Raw genomic sequence first — 27,615 nt, forward strand, 5'->3', positions numbered from 1 at the left:
GAGAGCCTTATTATCTCCTAAGTCGCTAACCTCGAAGCTTTGGTTCGCTTTCCAGATCGATCTTAGAACCCGCGCCACCGACTCCAGGTTCACATGCCATTTCGTGAAGAACTTCCCGGCCAACACTCTGTTACTTTCTGTCATTGGAGCATCTACAATAACCTCTGCTCCCTCCCTCTCTGATAGCTGTAAACTCGCACATCTATTCAAGATATCATCCATGACTTTCTTACCATGGAATGTAAACCAAACGTTTCTACTATGTTGATGAGAGAAATATTCGTACAGAGATGAAAAAGTTTCACCTCTAGGACTCCTGGGAGAACCTAGAGAGAAAAAAACACTTGAAGACGTCAATTGAAATACAACTACAAGATTCTTGGAAAATTTCTTCATACGTAAGTGATAAGTCTTGATCTTGGGAGTATTTAAGATCATACAAACATTTTTCTTGCAACAATTTAAACTCTAAACTATATATTTTTCCCTTATAATTTGGAGTTAGTTTTGAATCAATATGAATTTTCTAAATCTTTTCATATCAATTAATCTCTAACAAGTTACTGCTAATTAAAAGTAACAAATTCACAAAAACTGTAATTAAAACTTACTTGACATCAAAATCCTTTGATAATTTCATGTGAATTGCATATTGTATTCTCATAAAAATACTTTAGAATGACATAAAAATTCTAATAGACAATACAATTTAATAGAAATGCTATTATTTTGTGAACTAGTTTGTACTAACATTCCACTTGATATTTACATGATAGTTTCTAAATGGACAAATTTGTATAAATTTTAAAATTTAAGTTTTTAATTGAAACTTTTTAAAAACTAGAATTCAATTCATAAATATTTGTACCTAGGAATGTGTTTTTAGAGATGCCAAATATAACATCACCACCTATAAAAGCTATTACAAAACGCTTGGGAAAAACAACAATGAACTATATCACTTGGAGGTAAAGCTTCAATGTCATCCTCTGCAGCTCAAGGGTGTATAAAGTTTAAGAGAAGTTTCTGAAGGATAAACACATTGGAAGCTTGTTTGCTCTAATTCAATTACAACATTACTATATGCAAGGGACCCCAAATATTTATATCAACTCGAGACAAACAATCAACTCTCACTTAGCAATGGTGATTCAATGTCATCCTCTGAATTATTGCTTGAAGGTGCCCCAGGTTCAAGCAGGCAAGCAAAACATAAAGAAATCATCTGAGGAGATTAAGATTCAGAGTTAGTTAAGAGAGAGAGAGAGAGAGAGAGAGAGAGAGAGAGAGAGAGAAGGGGGGGTATGTGCTTACCATGCATACAGATGCGCATATAATACTGAAACCTTTGCAGTTGAAAGGAGCACTACTAGATAAGAACCATGCTGAAACAACAATTTAACTTGTTAGCAATACATATGAATTGATTCTAACACTCACCTAATTAAAAGATGAGTTAGGCCACTCACAAGTCAATGGACTCATTACAAGTGGTGATAACAAACTTGATAATGATTCCACACCAGCCACAAATCCTTGTGCTTTTCCCTGCACAAACAATTGAGCATGCATGTCAATGGAGTGACCACAGTTCAAGTGCTTTGTAATTTATTTAGCTCAAGAAGTAACTCAACACAGAGCAAGTTATTTTGATACGGGAGAACCCCATATCTACTTTTATTTATTTTTTTTCGTTTAGCGTACTCCTGAAATTCTCTATCAGTCAAGTGCATGCAGCAATTTCATTCGATATCCATAGATAAATAATCGAAAGAGAAAAATAATTGGACCAATTTGCCAAGAAAGCCGCCACTTTAAACTCAAAACTCACTACTATGTCATGCTGATCTGATTTGTACTGAACACATGATGATGAATCTACCTGATTTTTCCCAACTGAGTTCAAAGTTCAATCTAAAGAAGCAGAAAACATCCAGGTCTAGATGAGTAGTGTGACATATGAGATGATAGCATTAGCTTTCCTCAAACAACGTTATCTAATTTAGCAGCCTCACTCTACATATGACAATACCGAGAATACAGAAACTAGGTCTTTCCTTATATTGGTAGTAAGAGTAGAAGTTTTTTTTTTTTTTTTTGGTGGAAATCATAATTTTCCAGAAAGAATATCAAGAACTATGGAATGCAGAACTGTAGGTAATGGGATCATAGGCATTTTTCAAACCTGATCGTTTGAGCTCGATGCTCTTGAAATAATGGCATAAGTCTGCATGTAATTTGATGGGAAAAATTGAAAGACCATTAGAATTAAAGGTGAACTGAATAACCACATTGAATATTATTTTATGAAAGAATTGATGATTCCAATACTTACAGCAGGTCTTACAAGGACAACTACCACTTTAAATGTGGCAGCCATGAATGGTACCTGCATTGTGGCAATGTTACATTGTTACTGACTGAGAAATGTATCCACAGTTGAAAAAAATAAAAAGAACTAGGAAAATTTTAGTTTTTACTTTCACAAAGTCTTGATTAACACATGATTGATTTTATAACTCCTAAAGGAGGAATAGAAACTATAAAATTCAAAATAGCCTAAAGAAAAATCAAATAAATAAAAGATTCTGCTCAAGTGTTTCTGTGTCAGAAATTTTTCCTTTAGAATAGAGTTAAATAAAACATTCATCAAGTGTGCACGTACCCATGGCGCCCATGCAAGGCCATTGAATAATGCCTGCACAGCAAAAAGAACCATTAGTTTTTCTTTTCTTTTGTAATTTGTGCTGGGGGTATTAAAAGTAAAAATTATAAGCGACTTACATAAGCTATTGATGCAAGTATTCCTATGCACAATATCACCTTCTCTCCAACCAATGGATTTATTAGTGGAAGCACCAACATCTAGAAGCAAACCACAAACCGAACATATTATAGGAAGAGAATTTCTTAAGGATTTTAAATTTTTCATAAAGGAAAACAACATCCTTAACATGAACATCATACGGATTATTTTGGACAAGAGAGAATTCATGTATGCCAGTAGTATGACAGGGCTCTTATCTTATTATAAGCTATTAGGAATCAAGTATTAAGAGGCACAGTACGCTCAATTCCATAACTCATTAAATAAACTTCTTAATTATAAAAATTTTCAAATATGAAAAATATTGTGCTCATTAAGAGGGGAAACAATAAAACCGAATAACAACCCTAAGAATTGTTTCATTTTTATAACCACGATGCCTTAGCATTGTTTTCTATCCAGAAGACAAATTAACAACCATTACAACACCACTGGAAGAATTCTTATTTTGATAACTTCAAAGCAACCAAGCAGAGGATTTAGAGAAAAACTCTGGCATATGCCAAGCAGATAACAAAATAACATGCTAGCAGATATTGATATGCTACCTTGACTGATGGCTAAAGAATAATTCACATCTTCAGTATAAGGGAATATCAATCTCTTAAGTAAATAAAAGGAAACTTTTGCTCTATAATACACTTCACCTGTGAAATAATTGAACCGAATCCCACGAGCATCAGAATTTCTGAGAACTCATTTTTGTCAAAACCAAAAACTGCCTTCAGATAGTACTGCACAGGTAGTAGCATAACCATCAAGTCATTGAATCAAAAAGAAAACATTGTTTCATGAACTATCATTACTCAACATCATGGATTGGTTAAATTGCAATTATCTTATGAGCAGATAAATCTAGCACTATCTTATCCTAATCTATTGATTAATAAGAAAGCCATTGGCTTTGTAGTCCCTAGCAAGGCTGAAGCATAAAACCTTTTCTTTTTCTGCACGGGTTTCAGCGCAAAAGTTCTCAAATTACTCTGGTGGGTTCAGGACATATGCTTGTGACAACTGTTAAGCAACCAAGTCACGACTCCTCTGATTCAAACTCCCCTGAATAAAGCTCTCTAGTGTCTCCTGCTTCATGTCTTAAGTCTTAACCAATTTCTCTTTCTTCTAGTCCTTCCACATTCTATTTCTATAAGTTCTATGATATATTTCCTTTAAAACTGGACATCTTTAGCTCTATATTATAATCAAAATTATTTTTATCTATTTTTGGAGTCAGCACATTGCAAACAAATCCTACTCCTACAAGTTACATTTACAGGGCATTTTCCCTTTCTCCCTTTTCTTTGATTTTTCAACCCCAAATCACACAAGGTGCCAATTACTGATTTATAATGACAATCGGGTTTTGGCCAAATTTAGATTGGTGGCAACAATAAGCCTCACAAAAGCTTTCTGTTGCATATAAGTTTTTTTTTTTCAAAATAATTGCTTTAAAGATTCTGACTGAAACTACTCTGGAATGGCTGAATGAATATGTCGTTCATCAAAAAAAAAAAAAAAAAATTATATATAGTTTTGAAATATCTGATGTTGTATGATGGTACCAAGAGGAAATTGCAGCATGCAACCATCTATTTGCTTGTTAAAATGACAAACTAATAGGAAACATACCATTAAGACAAAGTTGATGCCAGACTTTCCCAACTCAAAGAAGAAAGAAACCAGAGATATGCCTCTTAATGTAGGACTGCAAAAGAAAAACGAAGCGCTTCTAGCCAGACAGAAAATTTATAATGTTTTGCAGCTAAAAAGGTTTGGTTGAAAAGACTGCCTAAGAGATTTTAGATATGGTATTTACGTAATGCAAGATGAGAATATTTTAAGCTGTCTCGATCATAGACAAAATTACCTGCTCATAACTATTGTAGCAGCATCTTTCATTGATTTGTATCGTTTCTGGATAATTTTAATTGGCGTAGTCAAGCAAGCTGAATCTTGGTCCCTCTTTGGAGCCAGCTTAACCGTCTCAACCAGAAAGAGTTGCATATAAACTGGACAAAAGATCAAGAGAGCTATTGAAACCTGAAACAAAAGGCTGAAATTGTAAAATGAATTGACAAGAGGAAAATTTGAAAGAATTAAGGCCGTGTGGCTAATGCTGAATTTAAAGCAGCAACATACAGGAAAAATGTACTTTTCTGGGAGAAAAAGTGCCAGAAGATTTCCCAAGACATGCGAAGCAGCACAAAGGCCTGTTATCCAACTAAAAGCTGCTGCCCTCTTATTCTCTTCAACAACATCTGCCTGCAAAAGATGGGAAAATGAGACCCCTCAATATTCCCTATTCATGATTATCAATCACTGAGGAATAACTCTTACCGTATAAGCAATAGCAATGCAGAAAATACTCCCTTGACTTAGAATAAAAGATATTATACGAAGCACATAGTAAGCATATACAAATCCTGTAGACTGATTCCAGGCAAGTATAGCTGAAAAAAGAATACAGAAAAATCAAATTTGTAAATTCACTTGATGATCTTGACAATATCATTAATGTACTGCTAATAGCATCGTACAGAGAAAGCATTAATGTCATTCACAATTTTGAAAGGTAATCATGTATAGTTTTTTTTTTTTTTTTTGAGAATAGGTAATCATGTATAGTTGTAATTGAAATTTCCCTTTTTTTTCTTTTATATTTATTCTTTCGTCGAACTATAATTACATTTAACTCTTCTATGTCTCTCATCTTTCATACATCATGTAGGGTGCTTATCTTACTCTAGATCAGTTTCAGATGAATGACATAGTCAGTAGCCATTCATTCAATCAGAATCAGCAGGAATTCAAAATTTTTCATGTGTTTGTCAGATATATAATCCACCAAAAACAAAAAAGATCACATTACCCTTCAATAATAAAAAAGTTCTTGGCCAGACTATCTGTCAGATTTGTTTAGCTTGAAGCCAAATTCATGCCTTGGAAATGGTTTCTTGGTTTGAATGCTTTAATCATCAATCTTTTGACATGCACATGATCTATGGTTTCCCATCCACTGTCTTCAATAGCATTTGTGACTTCCTTTTTTTTTTTTTTAGAGGAAAAGCATTTGTAACTTCAATAGTACTGAATCACATTAAAGTTTAAAAAGAATTATAATTGAATTAAAAAAACAAACAAAATAGTGAAACAGGAGAGACAAACACATAATATTAATGCCACACATATTAGGGGTTTCATATCCATATATAATTCTCATAGTTCAGAAGGAAATATATAGCAGCATTGTACATGTAACTTCACAGAATCATGAAAGTTGTTCAAACGAAATATACCAAATGGGAAAATGGAAGTGGATATAGTAAGAAGGAGCAGTGGTTTACGCCCATGTTCATCTGCAAGCTGACCTAAAAGTGGAAGCACCACCATCTTGAAAATTCCAACCACCTGCATGCATTTAAAATATATATGTCACAACTTGATTTAAAGACAATTTCCCCGGTTGTTTTTCCCAGTCTTCTTCTACATCTCATGTTAGCAAGAAATTGCTTTCCGAATCGCTCAGTGCAATCATATGATTAAAATTAAATTGAGGAGCATAAAGTAAAACAAGTATCTTTTGAACAATGTTAGATACAAAATATTTTTCACAAAATTTCAGAATTGTTGAGTTATTAAGTTTTTTTTTTTTTTTTTGAAACCACTACTAATACGACTTTATTATCTATTTTTGGAAAAATGACCCTTAAAGTGATGGTATAACAGCATGCGTCCTATAAGGTTAAGTTGAGCCGAGAACATTTTAAAGGACCATAAGTTGGTCATCTCAAGTGTCTTGATAAGTTTGCCGCTTGTCTGTATATCAAAAGCCAAATTATAAAGACACATACTAATGTCAGAATGAGAGGGAAAGAGGAAAGCTAGAAGGTGAGCTCTAGCAAGTCTAGAGTGTATTTCTCCCCTAATGTCTCTGCTAATCTCAGATCCTCTCTCTGTGATGTCCTTGGCTTCCACTCTACCCCCAACTTTTAGGTAAATATCTTGGCTTCCCTCTGAAACATGTGGGTTACTCTTCCCAGGACTATAGCTCTATTATTGAGAGAGTTCATGCTAAGTTGGCTGGCTGGAAAGCAAACTTGTTATCTTTTGCTGGCAGAGTTGTTCTTTCTCAAGCCACCATTTCTGCCATTCCTTTTTATATTAGCTCTTTTAGCCAAGCTGAGATGGAGACTTTTCCATGAAAAAGAGTCCCTTGAACCTTGCTCTGATAGATGGTCCGCAATAAAATAAAATAAAAAAGGGCAATACTATCTTTTCTAAATGCACCAGATGGCAAATTGGGAGTAACTCTTTCAGCTGAAATTATGGTATGACAAGTTGTGTCCTCTTGGTATTGTGAAAAACCTCATTGAAGGTCTTCTGACATTGATGAGGAAAAACTCTTAGTTAAAGATGTACTCTCTAATGGGGTTTTGGGAATCTTCTCCTTCTGGGGACTTTGATACCAAAAATGCTTATCACTTGCCTCTGGTATTATTGCTGAACTCTGGGCCTTAAAGAGATGGCGTTTTTATCTCTTCTGTTCACCCTCCTGCCTTTAATTGCATGGGATCTACGTATTTAGCTCCTATTTGGGATTTGTTTATTTGATTGAAATTGAAAATTTTTTGTTTAAAATATTATAAACAAAGGTAAAAGTTAGTTGAAGTAATAACGTCGTAATTATAAATAATTGGAAAAAAAATTGAATAGTAATATAAGCTGACTTTTTAATTTGGAGCCAAATGCACTAAGGATCCTTTTTGAATCCGTTTATTTTGCTGAAACTGAAAATTTTTTTAAAAAAATATTGTAGATAAAACTAAAAGTTAGTTGAAATAGTACAGTAAGGTTCATGAATAGTATCAAAATGTGCAGTAAGACTCATAAGTAATAGCAAAAATAAACTAAATAGTAAAATAAATTGGCAAAAATAATCTCACTTAATTACTTTGTAATTTCCTTTTGCTAATATATTATAAATAAATAGAAATAAATAAATAAAGCTTGAAGGTGGGGACCCTGGTTACTTGTCTTTTTATATTTTGGTACACAACTTGGTCACATTTATTAAGGTACTACCACAACTATAACTTTCTGTCTTGTATTTCATGAGTCACGACTCTACTAAATTAAAGATGAAGCAAACAACAATAATTACTCCCACTTTTGAGATTTTATTTTTTTATTTTTACAAAAGATGAATATTCTAAAATACATTAAAATTCAAGAGGCCAATAACAAACCAAAAAAAAAAAAAAAATCATATCATGAATATGACATCTCTATGACCGGGGACCCACACCTTTAATTAAAAGATGTGAACATGCTTACAAGGAACAATTAAGTTACTGCTCTCAAAATCCACTCAGCCTATACATAATTTGCAATTTCGTTGCTCAAAATTAAAGATATTTCCAAATCCAAAATGATAAAGGTATTATTTTGCCAAAAGACTAGATGCTCTCAAAAGACCAGATGCTCTATTATTATTCCAAATAATAGAGCATCTAGTCTTATCATACCCTACCTCCCCTCATAATTTTGGGAGTGCAGGTGATGAGAGGAGAGATCTCAATTACGTAACCTATAATGAATGCTACTTACCCTTGTAAATATTTATTTAAAAAATAAAAATCTCTTTCTGACATCAACATTTGTTTTCTCTTTCTACCATTTGTAAATTTATTCTGCCCCTGAAGAAATTTTTTGACTCAACCAATGGCTGTAAGATATATAATACTATTATATTATTAATAAATTTACTTTAAGAAGCTTCTACTTTCTATATGTTGTGGAAATTGACAAATTGATATTTTTATTTTAGATCAACCTAATCCATTTATAAACGGATAATTGAATTTTTTATACAGAGTACGGCATGTGGAATCATTTTGCATGTCTATATCAACGTATCGTACCAATACTCGTATATGTACATGTATCTGTGTCGGTGCTTCTTAATTGGTAAGAGACTTTACCAACTAAAATGGCTCATATTTACTCTATATTTTTCAGGAGCTAAATTCAACAAAGTCCAGTCGTCCACTCAAAAACATAAAAAAACAAAGAAGAAGACAGAATTTGTTACCTACCGTCTGTTTAAAGCCATTAAGATAAATAGCTCGAGTACAAGTTGACTCTCCAGGACATAGAGCGTTGGTAATAACATCAACAAGAACAGAAACAGTCATTTCTTCAGCGATCCAATGGACACAGAGTGGTAGTAGCAAGTGAAACATCAGCTTCATTCCCTCCATGCCGCCACTACTACTACTGCTGCTACTACTGTCTTGTCGTTTTGCTAGTAATTTGTCGAACAACATGGTCTAGATGAAAATTTATTATAAGGAAGAAGTTATTTCGATGTGGGACTTGAATTGAGAGAGTGAAACTGAGATTTGACTGGTTGGTGTGGTGGCAATAATGTTGGGAAGTATTTATAAGGTGAAAAAACGGGAGATCTTGTGGTGATCGGAGGCTCTGCAGGAGAATGCACATGCTGGTGTGGGTTCTGCTTGTGGTATTGCCTTGTTTGCTTGTGGATGTTTGGTGATTTTGATCTTGGCTTAGCCAAGCTGTCTCTCTACTTTGCTGACGCGACAACTTGTACGGGTTCTTGTCTAAATTAACTACAGAAATAATTTTTTATCAATGGGTGTCAAATAGTTTGTCTATAAACTTCTTTTCTTTAATAATGATAAGATAATCTTCATGATATTTTAATAAAAGGAAGTAGAATCCTAACATTTTACCGGACTATTCCACCCTCAAATAATATTCAAATTTCAGAAATATAAATTTCGGTACAATGGATTAAATTTCAGACCATCAGTTTTGAACTTAAGAAGTTTAGATAGATTTAATTGTATTATTAAACAAAAAATTCATTTGATTAGTTGAATTTTACTTGCCAAGCGCCTTTGCTGAATTGGCATTTTTTTATGTATAAAATGCTTAGAGGTTTAAAAAGGAAATGATTCGAACTGTCAAATTAGCAGCATATTATAATTATTTTTAAAATAAAATAAAAATTACTTGCGCTACGGCCCTCTTGTCCATTTTGCAAATCCTCCTAGAGTAGAGACTACCCCTCCACTTGCTTGCACGCCAGCCCCCGTTTCACATCTTGTGGCCTTTGGGTTAGCAAACGACATGTTGTGTCGTATCCTAATGGCCCATTGCATGTTTTTGTGTGAGAGAACTGTGTATAGGTAGACTCTTAGATATATATGTCCAAAAAAATGGATTGTCCTATTCAGTTTTTAACTTTCATTCCTAGAAGCAACGCATGGTTTTGAAACCCGGACCGTTCATTGAATCGCAAAAGGAAGAGGTTCAAGGTTTTTGAGGTTGAATCAAGGTTGAACCGTGATGACATCATAATTAATTTAATAATTAATTAAAGCATAAATATAGATATTAAATTTATAAAACTAGCAAAATTGATTAATATATCTATATATGTGAGGGAAATTTAATGATTTTCAAGAATATATTTAATAATTAAATAAGAAAGTCAATAAAATAAAATAATAACCATGAAAACATTAAAATTTATGATTAATTTTTAAAGTAAGGTTGAATATCTTTGAAGGATTTTAATTATAATTTTTTATTTTTTTTTATATTCCTTGTAAGAGATAGATAATTTGATTAAGTAGAATAGAATTGTGTTAAGTTGTTTTTATAAAAGAAAATGAACCGGGGTTGACCGCACAGTTCATGCCACCGGTTCTACATGAACCGTGTGGTCCAACCCCGGTTTAAGGGGTTCATGGAATTAACAATAATTCCGGTTCTCTATACTCAAAAAACCGATTTTCATCCCGGTTTCAGGTTTTCTCGGTCAGACCTCTTGGTCCAGTCCGGGTTTCAAAACAGTGAAGCGACATAGTTGAAAAGAAAAGCAATTGTAGACATCCTATTTTGTTTAGGCATATACCCGAGGATCTCAGTCTTGATAATGAAGTCTTCCTAATCACTACTGAACTAATCAACATCGTATATTAAATACAACAACTCAAGCCACAAAGACTCGAACCCATTTTTCAAACCCAAATCCGTCTCAAAGTGAAGTGAGTCACTACTAATTAAAAGTAACAAATTCACATAAACTGTATTTAAAACTTACTTCATGTCAAATCCATGTGAATTGCATATGGTAATTTCACACTAAGTATGCGTTTGGATACCGTTTATATTGCTGAAAACTGAAAACTAAAAATTGAAAACAATAAAAAATAATTTTCCGGTTACTGTTCACTTTTAAAATTACTGTTCACATGCCTATTTGTACTGTTTATGACCCATGAATAGTGCAATAGGCGCTGGTTAAAAAAAAAAAAAAAAAAAAAAAAAAAAAAAGAAGCCTGAAACGCGGACGCAAACCAAACTGTTGGGAAATTTAGACCCCGATTGATAAAATTAACAAATTTTAAACCCAAGTTGTTAATTAGATTTATTATGAATAAAACTTGTTAAAATAAACAAACATCAATATCATGTAGCGGAAAAGTAAATAAGACAATATATGATAACCCAAGAAAACCAATGAAACAAACTAGTTTCACGGTAAAAAATCTGGGGGAAAACCTTCCCGAAAAGCAATCCACTATAGTAAAGAGAAGTTTCAGATCTAGTACAAAACCTTTATCCCTAGACTCTACAATCCCCGTAGATGAATTTACAGCAGAAACCTTCTACTACTTTAGAATCTCTGAACTCTTCAATATATGAACGCCACTATTTTTGTACGAATCTCAGTACGTAACTAATTAAAGATGTACGGCTCCTAATACGTGATTGATACACCAACTTGAAGAATATGTTGGCTGCAAAGTTTTTAATTTCATCAACAATGAAGATCACGAAGCACTTGGTTACAAAATCCTAAGGCACAAAGACGCAGTAGCTTCTTTCGGAGAGAATAAGGCATCGATCACTTTTTGCATGTGTTCTCATTGTATTCTCTTATGTGACGGGCCTCTAAAATAAGTCTTATATGTCTAGGATTGTGAGAAAAGAAACCCTACACAAATACATAAGCATAGGCCTAAAATCAGATCCATAAATCTGAATTTCGTAATTCTCGATAAATACCTCAATAGATAGCTATCTATCGAGCCTGTTGCTCGATCGATCGAGAGGTGTCAAGGAGGTGTCGAGCCTATCTGTTGTGAGCTATCGAGGAGCTATCGAGGGGACAAAGAGTTGCTCGATCGATCGACCTAGCTATCGAGGGGACAAAGAGTTGCTCGATCGATCGACCTAGCTATCGAGAGGTATCGGGATTGTGATAAAAAGAAGCTATAGAGCTCGATAGATAGCCTAGTTGTCGAGAGGTGTCAAGCAGCTATCCAGCTTTAAAAAATCAGCACTTCTTTACTTGTTTCTTCGATAGATTTGCATGGCTTCAATACTAGACTTGAACTCTTGTTCCTTGAAGTATTAAATATATTATAGATCTACCCAATTACAAGTAAAGTGCGTTTTGTCAAAGGATTAGCCAATTACATAAAATAGTGACATATGTTCCTAACATTAAATCACATATGTCCTAACAATACAAACACTAAAACTACTTTAAAACAACAAAAAAATTCTAATAGAAAAATACAATTTAATAAGAGTTCTATTATTTTGTGGATTAGTTTGTACTAACATTCAACTTGATATTTACATGAAGTCTTTGAATGGGCAAATTTATATAAATTTAAAATTTGAGTTTTTAATTGAAACTTTTTTAAAATCTAGGACTATATTTTATTATATTTTAGAGAGAGAGAGAGAGGATTGGGTAAGTTACATCTAGTGTAACTCTAAGTAATGTTATACCATCTAATAACTTGTTATTGAATTCATATTTTGAAAATCCTACTAATATATTACATATTTTATATATTTTTTAATATGCATGTAAATTTTAATGCTAATTGGATATTATTTATTGTTTGATCAAAAACTCATCTTTTATGCATTATTTTAAATGACAAAAATTTGAATTTAAACAACTGATTGATATGTGACTATTGATCTTTGATTATTTTAAAATTTTGCAAACATAGAGAATGTATGAAAATAATATAATTTAACAATGCATTTGTCAAAATTTGGATCCAATTAAAAAATATTAAGTGGTGTGATATTATTTAAAGTTACACCAAATATAATCCCCTCCACCCCAGGTAAACAACTCCTGTTGTATTTGAGTCATGTACACATTGTTGTTTGTTATCTTTTAGGCTAGTATTCAGCAGTGCTGCTTGTTCAGTTATAGTGTTTGAATTAAAGTTTACATATTCATTTACACACGCAAATGTTGAAGAGAAGAGAACAACTTTTTGAGGTAAAATGCATGGTCAAAATTTATATGTATCAATATAATTACATTCTTACTCTACCAAAGGGATGCATATATACATCACCGCCTATAAAAGCTATTACAAAGTGCTTGGGAAATACAACAATGAACTATAACACTTGGAGGTGAAGCTTCAATGTTATCCTCTGCAGCACATAAAGTTTAAGAGAACATTCTGAGGGATAAACACATTGGAAGCTTGTTTGCACTAATACAATTACATTGCCCCAAATATTTACATCAGCCAGCATAGAAAAAATATTTTAAATTACTCGGGACAAACAATCAACTCTCACTTAGCAATGGTGCTTCAATGTCATCCTCTGAATCACTGCTTGAAGTTGAAGGTACCCCAGGTTTAAGCAGGCAAGCATAACATAATGAAATCATCTGAGGAGAATAAGATGCAGAGTTGGTTAAGAGAGAGAGAGAGAGAGAGAGAGAGAGAGAGAGAGAGAGAGAGAATGGGGAGTATATGCTTACCATGCATACAGATGCACATACAATACTGAAACCTTTGCAGTTGAAAGGTGCACTGCTAGATATGAACCATGCTGAGATAAAAATTTAGCTTGTTAGCAATACATATGAATTGATTCTAACACTCAACTAAAAAAAAATGATGGGTTAGTCTACTCACAAGTCAATGGACTCATTACGAGCGGTGATAACAAACTTGCTATTGATTCCACACCAGCCACAAATCCTTGTGCTTTTCCCTGCACAAACAATCGAACATACATGTCAATGGAATGACCACGGTCATGTGCTTTGTACTGTATTTAGCTCAGAACTAACTCAACACAGAACAAGTTATTTTGATGCGGGAGAACCCTATGTCTACATTTATTTCTTTTTTGTTTGGCATACTCCTGAAATTCTCCATCAGTTAAGTGAATGCAGCAATTTCAGGTGTAAAAGTAGCAATTTTCGTGGCATAAAGCATCTGATAACCATAGATAACTGAACAAAAGATAAAAATAATTGGACCAATTTTCATAGAAAGCCACCATTTTAAACTGAAAACTCACTACTGGACACATGCTGATCTGATTCATTCTGAACACATGTTGATGAACCTGCCTCATTTTTTTTAATTGAGTTCAAAGTTTAATCTAAAGAAGTAGAAAACAGCCAGTTCTAGATGAGTAGTGTAACTTATGAGATGCATTAGCTTTACTCAAACAACTTTATCAAATTCAACAGCCTCTCCCTATGTATAATAATACCGAAAGGTGAAAATACAGAAACCAGGACTTTCCTTGTATTGACAGTAAGAGTAGAAGATTATTATTATTTTTGGTTGCTAGAAAGAATATTAAGAACTATGGAATGCAGAACTGTAGGTAATGGGATCACATGTATTTTCCAAACCTGATTTTTTGAGCTCGATGCTCTTGAAATAATTGCATAAGTCTGCATATAATTTGACAGGCAAAATTGAAACACCATTAGAATTAAAAGTGAACTGAATAACCACATTGAATATTATTTTATGAAAAAATTTATGATTCCAATACTTACAGCAGGGCTTACAAAGACAACTACAACTTTAAATGTGGCACTCATATATGGTACCTGCATTGTGGCAATGTTGCATTGTTACTGACTGAGAAATGTATCCACAGTTGAAAAGTAATAAACAGAACCAGGAAACTTTAGTTTTACTTTCACAAAGCCATGATTAACACATGATTGAATTTATAACTCCATATGAGGAATGGAAATTAAAAAATTCAAAATAGCCTAAAGAAAAAAGAAAAGAAAGAAAAGTTTCTGATCAATGTCACTAGTGCTTTTTGAACCACAGATTCTTTCATAAAAGAAGCACTCAAGTTCCCTACGTGCACATGAAACTCTTAGAGCATAAAGTATTTTTATATTCCTCATGTAATATGTTTTACAAAGTTGTTTCCAAAATTTAAAATTTTCAAACTACAAATTACGTATCTAAACATGATTCATGAAAATAGAAATAACATCGATATGTCCAAAAATCATTTAAGGCTAAATATTTGCTTGCAAGCCAACTCAAGTGTTTATGTGTCAGAAAATTTTCTTTTAGCATAGAATTTAATAATGCATTCATAAAGTATGTACATACCCATGCCGCCCATGCAAGGCCATTGAATAATGCCTACACAGCAAAAAGAATCATTAGTTTTTATTTTATTTTGCAATTTGTGCTGGAAGGATTAAAAGAAATGATTATAAGAGACTTACATAAGCTATTGATGCAAGTAAACCTATGCACAATATCACTTTCTCTCCAACCAATGGATTTATTAATGGAAGCACCAACATCTGGAACCACAAACCAACATGTTATAGGAAGAGCATTTCTGAAGGAATTTAAAATTTTCATAAAAGAAAACAAGAAGCTCAACACAATCATCATATGGAATATTTTTGACAAAAGAGGTTTCGTTCATGCTGATAGTATGAGCACTGAACAGTACTCTCAACTCCGAAGACTTTGAAAGGATTATAAGCAATTAGGAATCGAGTACTAAAAGGTACAGTACTCTCAATTCCAGAACTCATAAAAAAACTTTTTAATTGTCAAAATTTTCATACGACAAACAATGTGCTCATTAAGGGAAGACAATTAAACAGAATATGACCCTAAGAATAGTTTCATTTCTATAATCACAATGCCTTTGCATTGTTTTCTAGTTGAGAAGACAGATTATCAACCATTACAACACCAACTGGAAGAATTATTCTTTCGATAACTTCTGAGCAACAAAGCAGAGGATTTATAAGGAAAACTCTGGCATATACCAAGCAGATAAAGTTAATAACATACTAGTAAGTATTGATATGCTGCCTTGATTGATGGCAAAAGATGAGAACAATTCACAATCTTCAGTATAAAGGTATATCAAACTCTTATAAGTAAATACAAGGAAACTTTAGATCCATAATATACTTCACCTGTGTAACAATTGAACCTACTCCCACGAGCAACAGAATTTCTGATAACTGATTTTTGTTGAAACCAAAAGCGGCCTTCAGATAGTACTGCACAGGTAGTAGCATAACCTGTTAGTGTGGCTTGAATTATGCCACAAGCCCATAAGGGCCAACCAAGCCCAATCCGGCCAAAAAGGTGACCTAATACAAGTTGAAAAAGAATCCCACTTGACCGACTTACATAAAGTAACATATATATATTGCTTTATGAGATAGGCGGCTACATTGTAGAGAAAAGAAAAATTGTGTAATTCCAATTAACCTAGTTAGCAGTCACATGAGAGAAAATAGAGAATAGAGAGGCAGTCAGTTTCTATTCTTATTTTTCTGTGAGAGAGTGCTAGGGTGTAATTGGGATTTGGGTTTCTTGAGAGTGTTCTTGTGCACTATTGTATTTTTTCCCTGATAATAGTGAAATCCCTGCAATTCCGTGGACGTAGGCAAATTGCCGAACCACGTAAATATTGTCTTGTGCGTGTGATTATTTTTCTTTGATGTGTGTTTTCTCTATTTGTTTTGTTTCTCACAGGTTAGGAATTTTTTGTTAAATTCCCTACAACTGGTATCAGAGCCTAGGGTTAGGTTTGAGTGGGAGCAATGGCAGAGGAAGCAGGAAAGGCGTCTGGAATAGAAAAGTTTGATGGCACAGACTTCGCGTATTGGAGGATGCAGATTGAAGATTATCTCTATGGGAGGAAATTGCATCTGCCTCTTTTGGGGACAAAACCTGAGGCTATGAAGGCTGAGGAATGGGCTCTTCTTGACAGACAGGTATTGGGAGTTATTAGGTTAACTCTGTCTAGGTCTGTTGCACACAATGTTGTAAAGGAGAAGACCACAGCAGATCTGATGAAGGCTTTGTCTGGTATGTATGAAAAGCCGTCAGCAAACAATAAAGTGCACTTGATGAAGAAACTGTTCAATCTGAAGATGGCAGAGAATGCATCAGTAGCACAACATCTGAATGAATTTAACACTATCACAAATCAATTGTCGTCTGTAGAAATTGATTTTGATGATGAGATTCGTGCTTTGATCGTCTTGGCTTCTTTGCCAAACAGTTGGGAGGCAATGAGGATGGCAGTAAGCAATTCTACAGGAAAAGAAAAGCTCAAGTACAATGATATACGAGATTTAATTCTGGCTGAGGAGATTCGCCGAAGAGATGCAGGCGAAACCTCAGGATCTGGTTCTGCCCTAAACCTTGAGACAAGAGGCAGAGGTAATAACAGAAATTCAAATCGGGGCAGATCAAAATCCAGAAATTCTAATCGGAACAGAAGTAAATCTAGATCAGGCCAACAAGTACAATGCTGGAATTGTGGGAAAACAGGTCACTTTAGGAATCAATGCAAAAGTCCTAAGAAGAAGAATGAAGATGATTCTGCTAATGCTGTAACAGAAGAGGTACAAGATGCATTACTTCTTGCAGTAGACAGTCCACTTGATGATTGGGTTTTGGATTCAGGAGCTTCGTTTCATACCACTCCACACCGAGAAATCATACAGAATTATGTTGCAGGTGATTTTGGTAAGGTGTATTTGGCTGATGGTTCAGCCTTGGATGTTGTGGGTATGGGAGATGTTCGAATATTGTTGCCCAATGGGTCTGTTTGGTTACTGGAGAAGATTCGACATATTCCTGACCTGAGGAGGAATCTGATTTCTGTTGGACAACTTGATGATGAAGAACATGCAATACTATTTGTTGGTGGTACTTGGAAGGTTACAAAGGGAGCTAGGGTATTGGCTCGTGGAAAGAAAACTGGTACTCTGTACATGACCTCAAGTCCAAGAGACACAATTGCAGTTGCTGATGCAAGTACTGATACAAGCCTATGGCACCGCAGACTTGGTCACATGAGTGAGAAAGGGATGAAGATGCTGCTGTCAAAAGGAAAACTACCAGAATTGAAGTCCATTGATTTTGACATGTGTGAAAGTTGCATCTTGGGAAAGCAGAAAAAGGTGAGCTTTTTGAAAACTGGCAGGACACCGAAGGCTGAAAAATTGGAGTTAGTACACACTGATTTATGGGGGCCTTCTCCGGTTGCATCTCTTGGAGGTTCAAGGTACTACATCACTTTCATTGATGACTCAAGCAGAAAGGTATGGGTTTATTTTCTGAAAAATAAATCTGATGTATTTGAAACTTTTAAGAAGTGGAAGGCCATGGTTGAGACAGAAACAGGTTTGAAAGTAAAATGTTTGAGGTCAGATAATGGAGGAGAGTACATAGATGGAGGGTTCAGTGAGTATTGTGCTGCACAGGGAATTAGGATGGAGAAGACCATTCCTGGGACACCACAGCAGAATGGTGTGGCTGAGCGCATGAACAGAACTCTCAATGAGCGTGCTAGGAGTATGAGGTTGCATGCTGGACTACCAAAAACTTTTTGGGCTGATGCTGTTAGTACTGCAGCTTACCTGATAAACCGAGGACCTTCAGTTCCCATGGAGTTCAGACTTCCTGAGGAGGTTTGGAGCGGTAAAGAAGTAAAGTTTTCACACTTAAAAGTTTTTGGTTGTGTTTCTTATGTTCATATTGATTCTGATGCTCGTAGTAAACTTGATGCAAAGTCTAAAATATGTTTTTTCATTGGCTATGGTGATGAGAAATTTGGCTATAGGTTTTGGGATGAACAAAACAGGAAAATCATCAGAAGTAGAAATGTGATATTTAATGAACAGGTTATGTACAAGGACAGGTCAACTGTAGTATCAGATGTTACAGAGATAGATCAAAAGAAATCTGAGTTTGTCAACTTAGATGAATTGACTGAAGGTACTGTCCAGAAAAGGGGTGAAGAAGATAAGGAGAATGTAAATTCACAGGTAGATCTGAGTACACCTGTAGCTGAAGCCCGCAGATCTTCCAGGAACATTAGACCTCCACAGCGTTATTCACCCACTTTAAATTATCTCCTGTTGACTGATGGTGGTGAGCCAGAGTGTTATGATGAAGCCTTGCAAGATGAGAATTCAAGCAAGTGGGAGTTAGCCATGAAGGATGAGATGGATTCCTTGTTGGGGAATCAAACATGGGAACTAACTGAATTGCCAGTAGGAAAGAAGGCTTTGCACAACAAGTGGGTATACAGAATAAAGAATGAGCATGATGGTAGCAAACGTTACAAAGCCAGATTAGTTGTTAAAGGGTTCCAGCAGAAGGAAGGAATTGACTACACAGAGATATTTTCTCCAGTTGTGAAGATGTCAACAATCAGACTAGTACTGGGAATGGTGGCTGCAGAAAACTTACATCTTGAGCAGTTAGATGTGAAGACAGCATTCCTTCATGGTGACTTGGAGGAAGACCTTTACATGATTCAGCCAGAAGGGTTCATTGCTCAAGGACAAGAGAATTTAGTCTGCAAACTGAGAAAGAGCTTGTATGGCCTAAAACAAGCTCCTAGACAGTGGTACAAGAAATTTGACAGTTTTATGCACAGAATTGGGTTCAAGAGATGTGAAGCTGATCACTGTTGCTATGTTAAGTTTTTTGACAATTCTTACATCATATTACTGTTATATGTGGATGATATGCTTATTGCAGGGTCTAGCATTGAGGAGATCAATAATCTGAAGAAGCAATTGTCCAAACAGTTTGCAATGAAGGATTTGGGAGCTGCAAAGCAAATCCTTGGTATGAGAATCATTAGAGACAAGGCTAATGGTACATTGAAGCTTTCACAGTCAGAGTATGTGAAGAAAGTTCTCAGCAGGTTCAACATGAATGAAGCTAAACCAGTGAGCACACCCTTGGGTAGTCATTTCAAACTAAGCAAAGAACAGTCACCGAAGACAGAAGTAGAAAGGGACCATATGAGCAAGGTACCCTATGCCTCAGCTATTGGCAGCTTGATGTATGCTATGGTGTGTACAAGGCCAGACATTGCACATGCAGTGGGAGTTGTGAGCAGATTCATGAGTAGGCCTGGAAAGCAGCATTGGGAGGCAGTCAAGTGGATTCTGAGATATCTGAAGGGTTCATCAGATACATGTCTTTGCTTCACAGGTGCAAGTTTGAAACTGCAGGGTTATGTAGATGCTGATTTTGCTGGTGATATTGATAGTAGAAAAAGTACTACTGGGTTTGTTTTTACTCTGGGTGGTACAGCTATATCATGGGCTTCAAATCTACAGAAGATTGTTACTTTGTCTAGTACAGAAGCTGAGTATGTTGCAGCAACTGAAGCTGGAAAGGAGATGATTTGGCTACATGGTTTCTTAGATGAATTGGGTAAGAAGCAGGAGATGGGCATTCTACACAGTGACAGTCAGAGTGCAATCTTCCTTGCCAAAAATTCGGCTTTTCATTCAAAGTCGAAGCACATACAGAAAAAATACCACTTTATCCGTTACCTTGTTGAAGATAAGCTGGTAATGCTTGAGAAGATTTGTGGATCTAAGAACCCGGCAGACATGTTGACTAAGGGTGTCACTATTGAGAAGTTGAAGCTGTGCGCAGCTTCAATTGGTCTTCTAGCTTGAGGATAGGAGGATGAGTTGCAGGGATGAGGGATTGTGTTATGGAGGATTGTGGCTGATGTTTGCAGCTTGTGAGCCCTTAAGGGCTAAGGTGGAGCTGATGGAGGAGTTTGCTCGTGAAGCTTGATCAATTCAAGCCAAGGTGGAGATTTGTTAGTGTGGCTTGAATTATGCCACAAGCCCATAAGGGCCAACCAAGCCCAATCCGGCCAAAAAGGTGACCTAATACAAGTTGAAAAAGAATCCCACTTGACCGACTTACATAAAGTAACATATATATATTGCTTTATGAGATAGGCGGCTACATTGCAGAGAAAAGAAAAAATGTGTAATTCCAATTAACCTAGTTAGCAGTCACATGAGAGAAAATAGAGAATAGAGAGGCAGTCAGTTTCTATTCTTATTTTTCTGTGAGAGAGTGCTAGGGTGTAATTGGGATTTGGGTTTCTTGAGAGTGTTCTTGTGCACTATTGTATTTTTTCCCTGATAATAGTGAAATCCCTGCAATTCCGTGGACGTAGGCAAATTGCCGAACCACGTAAATATTGTCTTGTGCGTGTGATTATTTTTCTTTGATGTGTGTTTTCTCTATTTGTTTTGTTTCTCACAGGTTAGGAATTTTTTGTTAAATTCCCTACATAACCATCAATTCATTGAATCAAAACAAAAACATTGTTTCATAAATTTTCATTACTCAACTTCACGGATTGGTTTAGTTGCAATTATCTTATGAGATGATAAATCTAGCACTATCTTATCCTAAACTATTGATTAAGAAAGCCTTTGGCTTTGTAGTCTCTAGGAAGTCTGAATCTCTCACACCTTTTCTTTTTCTGCACGAGTTTCTGCGCAAAATTTCTCCCATTACTTTGGTGGGTTCAGGACATGTGCTTGATCTGTTTGCCAATGACAACTGCTAACCAACTAATTCATGACTCCTCTGATTCATACTCCCCTGAATAAAGCTCTATAGGGTCTCCTGCTTCATGTCTAAGTCTCTACCAATTTCTCTTTCTCCAAGTCCTTCCACATTCTATTTGTATAAGGTCTTTAAAATATTTCCTTCAAGACTGGACATCTTTGGCTGTATATAATAAGCAAAATTATTTTTATATATTTTCGGGGTGAGCACATTGCATACAAATCCTACCCCAATAAGGTACGTTTACTGGGCATTTCCCCTACTCCCTTTTCTTTATTTTCTCCTCCTCTTTTTCAACCCCAAATCACACAATGTGCCAATTACTGATTTAGAACGACAGTTGGATTTTGGCCAAACTAAGATTGGTAGCAACAATAAGCATCACAAAAGCTTTCAGTTCTATGCAAGATTTTCTTTCAAAATATTTGCTTTAAAGATTCTGACTGAAACTATTCTGAAAAGGCTGAAAGAATATGTCGTTTGTCAAAAAGAAAAAAAATGATTATGGAAAAACGGAAAGAAAATTATATAAATATATATATATATATATTTAAAATATCTGATGCTGTATGATGGTACCAAGAGGAAATTGCCAGCATGCAACCGTCTATTTGCTTGTGAAAATGATAAATTAATAGGAAACATACCATCAAGACGTAGGTGATGCCAGACATTCCCAATTCATAGAAGAAAGAAACCAGAGAAATGCCCCTTAAAGTCGGACTGTAAAATAAAAACAAAGCACTTTTAGCCAGACAAAGACAATTTATGTATAATGTTTTGCAGGTATAAAGGTTTGGATGCTCAGACTGCCTAAGAGATTCCAGATATGGCTTTTACGTAATGCAGGATGGGGATATTTTAAGCTGTCTTGATTATAGACAAAATTACCTGCTCATAACTAATCTAGCAGCATCTTTCATTGATTTGTATCGTTTCTGGATAATTTTAATTGTCTTAGCTAAGCAAGCTGAATCTTGGTCCCTCTTTGGAGCCAGCTTAACTGTCTCAACCAGAAAGATTTGAATATAAATCGGAGATAAGATCAAGAGAGCTATTGAAACCTGAAACAAAAGGCTGAATTGGTAAAAATGATTTTACAGAAAAAGATGACAGAGTTGAGGCTGTATGGCTAATGCTGAATTTAGAGCAGCAACATACCGGAAAAATGTACTTTTCCGGGAGGAAAAGTGCCAGAAGATTTCCCAAGACATGCGAAGCAGAATAAAGGCCTGTTATCCAACTAAAAGCTGCTGCCCTCTTATTCTCTTCAATAACATCCGCCTACAAAGGAAGGGAAAATGTGACCCCCAATATTCCCTATTCATGATCATTAATCACCGAGGAACAAGTCTTACCGCATAAGCAACAGAAATGCAGAAAATACTCCCTTGACTTAGAATATAAGATATTGTACGAAGAACATAGTAAGCATATACAAATCCTTTAGACTGATTCCAGGCAAGTACAGCTGAAAATAGAATACAGAAAAATCAAATTTGTAAATTCACTTGATGATCTTGACAGTATCATTGATGTAATGCTAGTAGCATCATGCAAAGAAATTATTAATGTCATTCAAAATTTTAGAAGGTAATCATGTATAGTTGTAATGGAATTTCCTTTTTTTTTTCCTAATAAATTTATTCTTTCAAAATGTATAGTTGAACTATAATTACATTTAACTTTTCTTTGTCTCTCATCTTTCATACATCATTTAGGGTGTTTATCTTACTTTAGATCAGTTTCAGATGAATAGTGGCATCTGTAGCCATTCAATCAGAATCAGCTGGAATTCAAAATTTTGTGTTTTTCAGGTATATATCCACCATAAACAAAAAAAGATCACCTTTTACCCTTTTTGGTTTTTTTTAAAAAAAGGTTCTTGTCCAGAGTCTGTCAAATTCGTTTAGCCTGAAGCCAAATTCGTGCCTTAGAAATGATTTATAGGCTTGAATGCTAAACCATTAATCTTTTGAAATGCACATGGTCTATAATATCTCGTCCACTGTCTTCAAAAGCATTTGTAAATTTCTTAGACTGAATCACATTTCACATTAAATTTTTTCTAAAATGTTAATTAAAAAAAACCATAATTGTGAAACAGCTAATGCACACACATAGTGCGATACATATTTGGGGTTTCATATCCTTAATTCTCAAAGTTCAGAAGTAAATATCTAACAGTGTTGTACATATTACTTCACATAATCAAGTAGGTTATTTAAATGAAACATACCAAAAGGGAATATAGATGTGGATATAATAAGAAGGAGCACTGGTTTACGCCCATGCTCATCTGCAAGCTGACCTAACAGTGGAAGCACCACCATTTTGAAAATTCCAACCACCTGCATTCATTTAAAATATATATGTCAAACCTTAATTTAAAGAAAGTTCTCCATGTTGTCTTTCCCAGTCTTCTTCTGCATCTCATTTTAACAAGAAACTGCTTTCTAACTCATGCTCAATGCAATCAAATAATTGAAATTTAATTGAAGAGCATAAAGTAAAACAAGTATGGAAAATGGTAACAGATGCTCTAATGGCTAAGGGCATTTGTTGGTGAATTACTTTTAAAAAATTTTATGGAAAAGAATATATATATATTTTGACAATTTTTTCTACTTCTCATAAAAGTTATATCAAAACTTTCATAAAATAGTTTGTTAACAATTGCCCTAAAGGCACAATTAACAAAAACTGACAAATATTATACACAATATTTCTTAATAAATTTCAGAACTGTTGAGTTGTTAAGTTGTAATTGATTCTTCTTTGAACCCATTATTAACTATCCTAGAAAAATTTTGTGACTCCATGGTTATTGAAGGAAACTACATGTCGTAAAGCCACACGATGATGAGAAAGGGTATCACATGAAGGCCTATAGTATAATAGCATGCGACCTTTCAAGTTAAAGTTGAGCTGAGAACAGTTTGAAGGACCATAAGTTGTCCCTCTCAAGTGTTCTTGATAAGTGTGCCGCTTGTCTATATTTCAAAACCAAATTATAAAAATAAAAATACTAATGTGAGACTGAGAGGGTAAGAGTAAAGCTAGAAGGAGGGGGACCCTGGTTACTTGTCTTTTTTTTTTTTTTTTTTTGATGATGGTTACTTGTCTTTTTATATATTGGTACACAACATGGTCACATTAATTGATGAAGGTACTACTACAAGTACAAGTCTACAACCACAACAATAATTACTCCCACTTTTTAAGGTTATTTTCTTTCTTCTTCTTCTTCTTTTTATATATATATATATATATATATATACACAAAAGATAAATATTACAAAATAAATTAAAATTCAGGAGGCCAATAATAACAAATCATTTTTTTTAAGCATATCATGAATATGGCATCTCTAGGACCCACACCCGAAATTAAAAGATGTAAACATTGCTTACAAGGAACAATTACAGTGCCATTACATAATTTACAATTACAGAGCTCAAAATTAAAGACATTTCCAAATCAAAATCATATAAGCATATTTCCTTTATTTTGCCAACTTACTTAATTACCTATCATATCCTACCTTCACTCTCACTTATAATTTTGGGAGTGTAGGTGATGATAGGAGAGATCAATTGCGTAACCTATAATTAATGAATGCCACTTACCCTTGTAAATATATATATATATATATATATATATATATTTAGAATCTCTCTTTTTACTACTTTGTAAATTTATTACTTGAGTTTTGCTGATCCATCAACCTTGATGGTCTATTTATGAAAGGAGCCATAGGTATCATATGTTGTTTGTATGAAAGATGATATTTTACTAACTTTGTATATACCATGCATAACCCATGACCATGAGTCAAAGATTCTAATTGAATCGTAACCTTAATTAAAAGAAAAAGATAAGCGTATATAATAATACTATTATATTGTTAGTTAATTTACTATAAGAAGCTTCTAATTTCTATATGTGGAAATTGACAAAGTAATCATTTTATTTAGACCGACTAATTGTCAGTTTGGAATAAGCTGAAACTAAAAACTTTTTACCGAAAGTAATGTAGGGAAAAGTTGGTTGAAATAGTACCATGTGACTCATAAATAATAACAAAAAGTATATAATATAAAAAATAAGTTAAATAGTAAAATAAACTGATAAAAATAATTAGTGCTAAACGCACTCTTAACCCATTAATAAGTGGATAATTGAATTTTTTAATGTAGAGTACGACATGATTTTTGTGCAATTAGATTCTAAAAAAACTAAAAATAAAAAAGATTCCTGTAGCTCATAAATATCATCATTTTTATTTCTCGAAGGGAAAGTAGAATAAGAACCAATAATGAATAATAACCTAACAAGTTTTGTGGATCATTTTCATCCATTTGCAATTAATTGTTTAGGTAGATTCCAAACCAAGTTATTTAAAGTTCTCCAACCTGTATTTCATCTCTGAAAGCGAAAAAAGGAAAGTTGACATTTACAGTGTTTTTCTGAAAAAATCAATGTCTAAATTTAACCATCTCATAATCCTTGAAACTTTAAGGATAAAAAGGTATTACCATCAATGATAAATTCCAGGAATATGATGGACAACACGCGAGGCCCTTTTTTCTAAAATTCTTTTATTCCTTTTGGGACCATTAGTTGGGGCTGTTTGGTGTCGATGAAAATTCTAACAAACAATGAGAGAACGGAGAATTATGAACTTGATTTGATTCTTTGAGCATAAAATACATAAAATAAAATTAAATGCAAGAAAAAATGGGCCATTTTAAACAGTACTCGTATGATCAACTCCAAATCATGTCCACCAAACCAAAAAAAAAAAAAAAAAATCAAGAACTAGGTCAGCAGATCATCATGCAGGCACCCCGTTTGGTTTCCGAGAAAATACAGAAAAGAAAATTTTCAACTCTTTTTTGAGTTTCAGTGTCTTGGTGTCTAAAAAAAAAAAAAAAAAAAAGCAAGACTCAAACATGTCACAAAGAACAAGAAAGCGCCAAATTCGACAACCATAATTTTTTAAACAGATTTAACACAACTAAACATAGCTCATTTTTCCTCCATTTTTTTTTTCTCAGGAGCTAGCAGCTAAACCCAACAAAGTCCATCCAAAAACCAAAAAAACAAAAAAGACAGAATTTGTTACATACCGTTTGTTGAAGACCATTAAGATAAATAGCTTCTGTACAGGTTGAGTCTCCTGGACATAGAGCATTAGTAATAACATCAACAAGAACAGTAACAGTCATTTCCTCAGCGATCCAATGAACACAGAGTGGTGGTAGCAAGTGAAGCAGGAGCTTCATTCCTTCCATGTCACTACTGCTGCTACTACTACTAATGTCTTCTCGTTTTGCAAGAACCTTGTTTGACAACATGGTGTAGTAGGAAATTTATTTTATACATATATAGAAGGAGAAAAATTCGATGTGGGAATTTAGAGAGTGAGAGAAGGAAATTAAGAAGGGAAGGTGGGACTGGTTGGTGCAGTGAAACTGAGATTTTTGACTGGTTGGTGTGTTGGCAATGATGGGAAGTAATTTATAAGGTGAAAAAGTGGATGATCTTGTGTCTCCTGCTTCAAACTCCTCTGATTCAAACTCCCCTGAATAAAGCTCTCTAGTGTCTCCTGCTTCATGTATTAAGTCTCTACCAATTTCTCTTTCTATTTAGCTTTATATTATAATCAAAATTATTTTTATCTATTTTTGGAGTAAGCACATTGCAAACGAATCCTACTCCTACAAGGTACATTTACAGGGCATTTCCCCTTACTTCCTTTTCTTTGATTTCTCCTCCGCTTGTCAACCCCAAAACACACAATGTGCCAATTACTGAATTATAATGACAATCGGATTTTGGCCAAATTTAGATTGGTGGCAACAATAAACCTCACAAAAGCATTCTGTTGCATACAAGGTTTTTTTTTCAAAATAATTGCTTTAAAGATTCTGACTGAAACTACTCTGGAATGGCTGAATGAATACGTCGTTTGTCAAAAAGTAAAAAAAAAAAAAATATATATATATTTATATATATATTTTTTTTTGAAATAT

The 27,615-nt window shown here is 34.3% G+C and overlaps 2 protein-coding genes across 5 annotated transcripts; both read right to left on the reverse strand.

Moving 5' to 3' along the window:
- Positions 1 to 785: 785 nt before the first annotated feature.
- On the reverse strand, positions 786 to 9,399 carry LOC115987421 (hippocampus abundant transcript-like protein 1). 3 transcript variants are annotated; one of them, XM_031110960.1, is made up of 14 exons: positions 8,920 to 9,399; positions 6,121 to 6,232; positions 5,162 to 5,274; positions 4,977 to 5,086; positions 4,692 to 4,877; positions 4,454 to 4,529; positions 3,475 to 3,561; positions 2,785 to 2,865; positions 2,666 to 2,698; positions 2,336 to 2,389; positions 2,186 to 2,227; positions 1,470 to 1,548; positions 1,315 to 1,385; positions 787 to 1,225 (listed from the first exon to the last, which is right to left on the reverse strand). In XM_031110960.1, exons 1-14 carry the CDS (start codon positions 9,148 to 9,150, stop codon positions 1,127 to 1,129), a joined length of 1,374 nt encoding a protein of 457 aa, XP_030966820.1. In that variant the 5' UTR covers positions 9,151 to 9,399; the 3' UTR covers positions 787 to 1,126. The 3 variants fall into 3 exon arrangements, with proteins under 3 accessions (XP_030966821.1, XP_030966820.1, XP_030966819.1); XM_031110959.1 differs by having other exon boundaries at positions 791 to 1,225; positions 4,692 to 4,864; positions 4,964 to 5,086; positions 8,920 to 9,397; XM_031110961.1 differs by lacking the exon at positions 2,785 to 2,865 and having other exon boundaries at positions 786 to 1,225; positions 4,692 to 4,864; positions 4,964 to 5,086.
- Positions 9,400 to 13,171: 3,772 nt separating this feature from the next.
- On the reverse strand, positions 13,172 to 27,198 carry LOC115987419 (hippocampus abundant transcript-like protein 1). Of its 2 annotated transcripts, XM_031110958.1 has the most exons (15): positions 26,710 to 26,790; positions 26,116 to 26,228; positions 23,816 to 23,927; positions 22,935 to 23,047; positions 22,738 to 22,860; positions 22,468 to 22,640; positions 22,224 to 22,299; positions 16,125 to 16,211; positions 15,411 to 15,491; positions 15,292 to 15,324; positions 14,712 to 14,765; positions 14,562 to 14,603; positions 13,828 to 13,906; positions 13,671 to 13,741; positions 13,172 to 13,577 (listed from the first exon to the last, which is right to left on the reverse strand). In XM_031110958.1, the coding sequence occupies exons 2-15, from the start codon at positions 26,116 to 26,118 to the stop codon at positions 13,473 to 13,475; spliced, it is 1,152 nt and encodes a 383-aa protein (XP_030966818.1). In that variant the 5' UTR covers positions 26,119 to 26,228; positions 26,710 to 26,790; the 3' UTR covers positions 13,172 to 13,472. The 2 variants fall into 2 exon arrangements, with proteins under 2 accessions (XP_030966818.1, XP_030966817.1); XM_031110957.1 differs by lacking the exon at positions 26,116 to 26,228 and having other exon boundaries at positions 26,710 to 27,198.
- Between the last annotated feature and the right edge of the window lie 417 nt (positions 27,199 to 27,615).

Source organism: Quercus lobata, chromosome 4 (genome assembly GCF_001633185.2).
Source record: "Quercus lobata isolate SW786 chromosome 4, ValleyOak3.0 Primary Assembly, whole genome shotgun sequence".
In the NCBI taxonomy this organism is placed as follows: domain Eukaryota; kingdom Viridiplantae; phylum Streptophyta; class Magnoliopsida; order Fagales; family Fagaceae; genus Quercus; species Quercus lobata.

Coding starts and splice junctions, on each gene's coding strand:
- LOC115987421 (XM_031110960.1), bottom strand. CDS start 9,150: ATGTTGTTCGACAAATTACTAGCAAAACGACAAGACAGTAGTAGCAGC. Junction 5,087..5,161: donor GCATTGCTATTGCTTATACG/GTAAGAGTTATT, acceptor CATCTTTTGCAG/GCAGATGTTGTTGAAGAGAA. Junction 2,699..2,784: donor TACTTGCATCAATAGCTTAT/GTAAGTCGCTTA, acceptor TTTGCTGTGCAG/GCATTATTCAATGGCCTTGC.
- LOC115987419 (XM_031110957.1), bottom strand. CDS start 26,937: ATGTTGTCAAACAAGGTTCTTGCAAAACGAGAAGACATTAGTAGTAGT. Junction 22,861..22,934: donor GCATTTCTGTTGCTTATGCG/GTAAGACTTGTT, acceptor CTTCCTTTGTAG/GCGGATGTTATTGAAGAGAA. Junction 22,300..22,467: donor GCTAGATTAGTTATGAGCAG/GTAATTTTGTCT, acceptor TTTATTTTACAG/TCCGACTTTAAGGGGCATTT.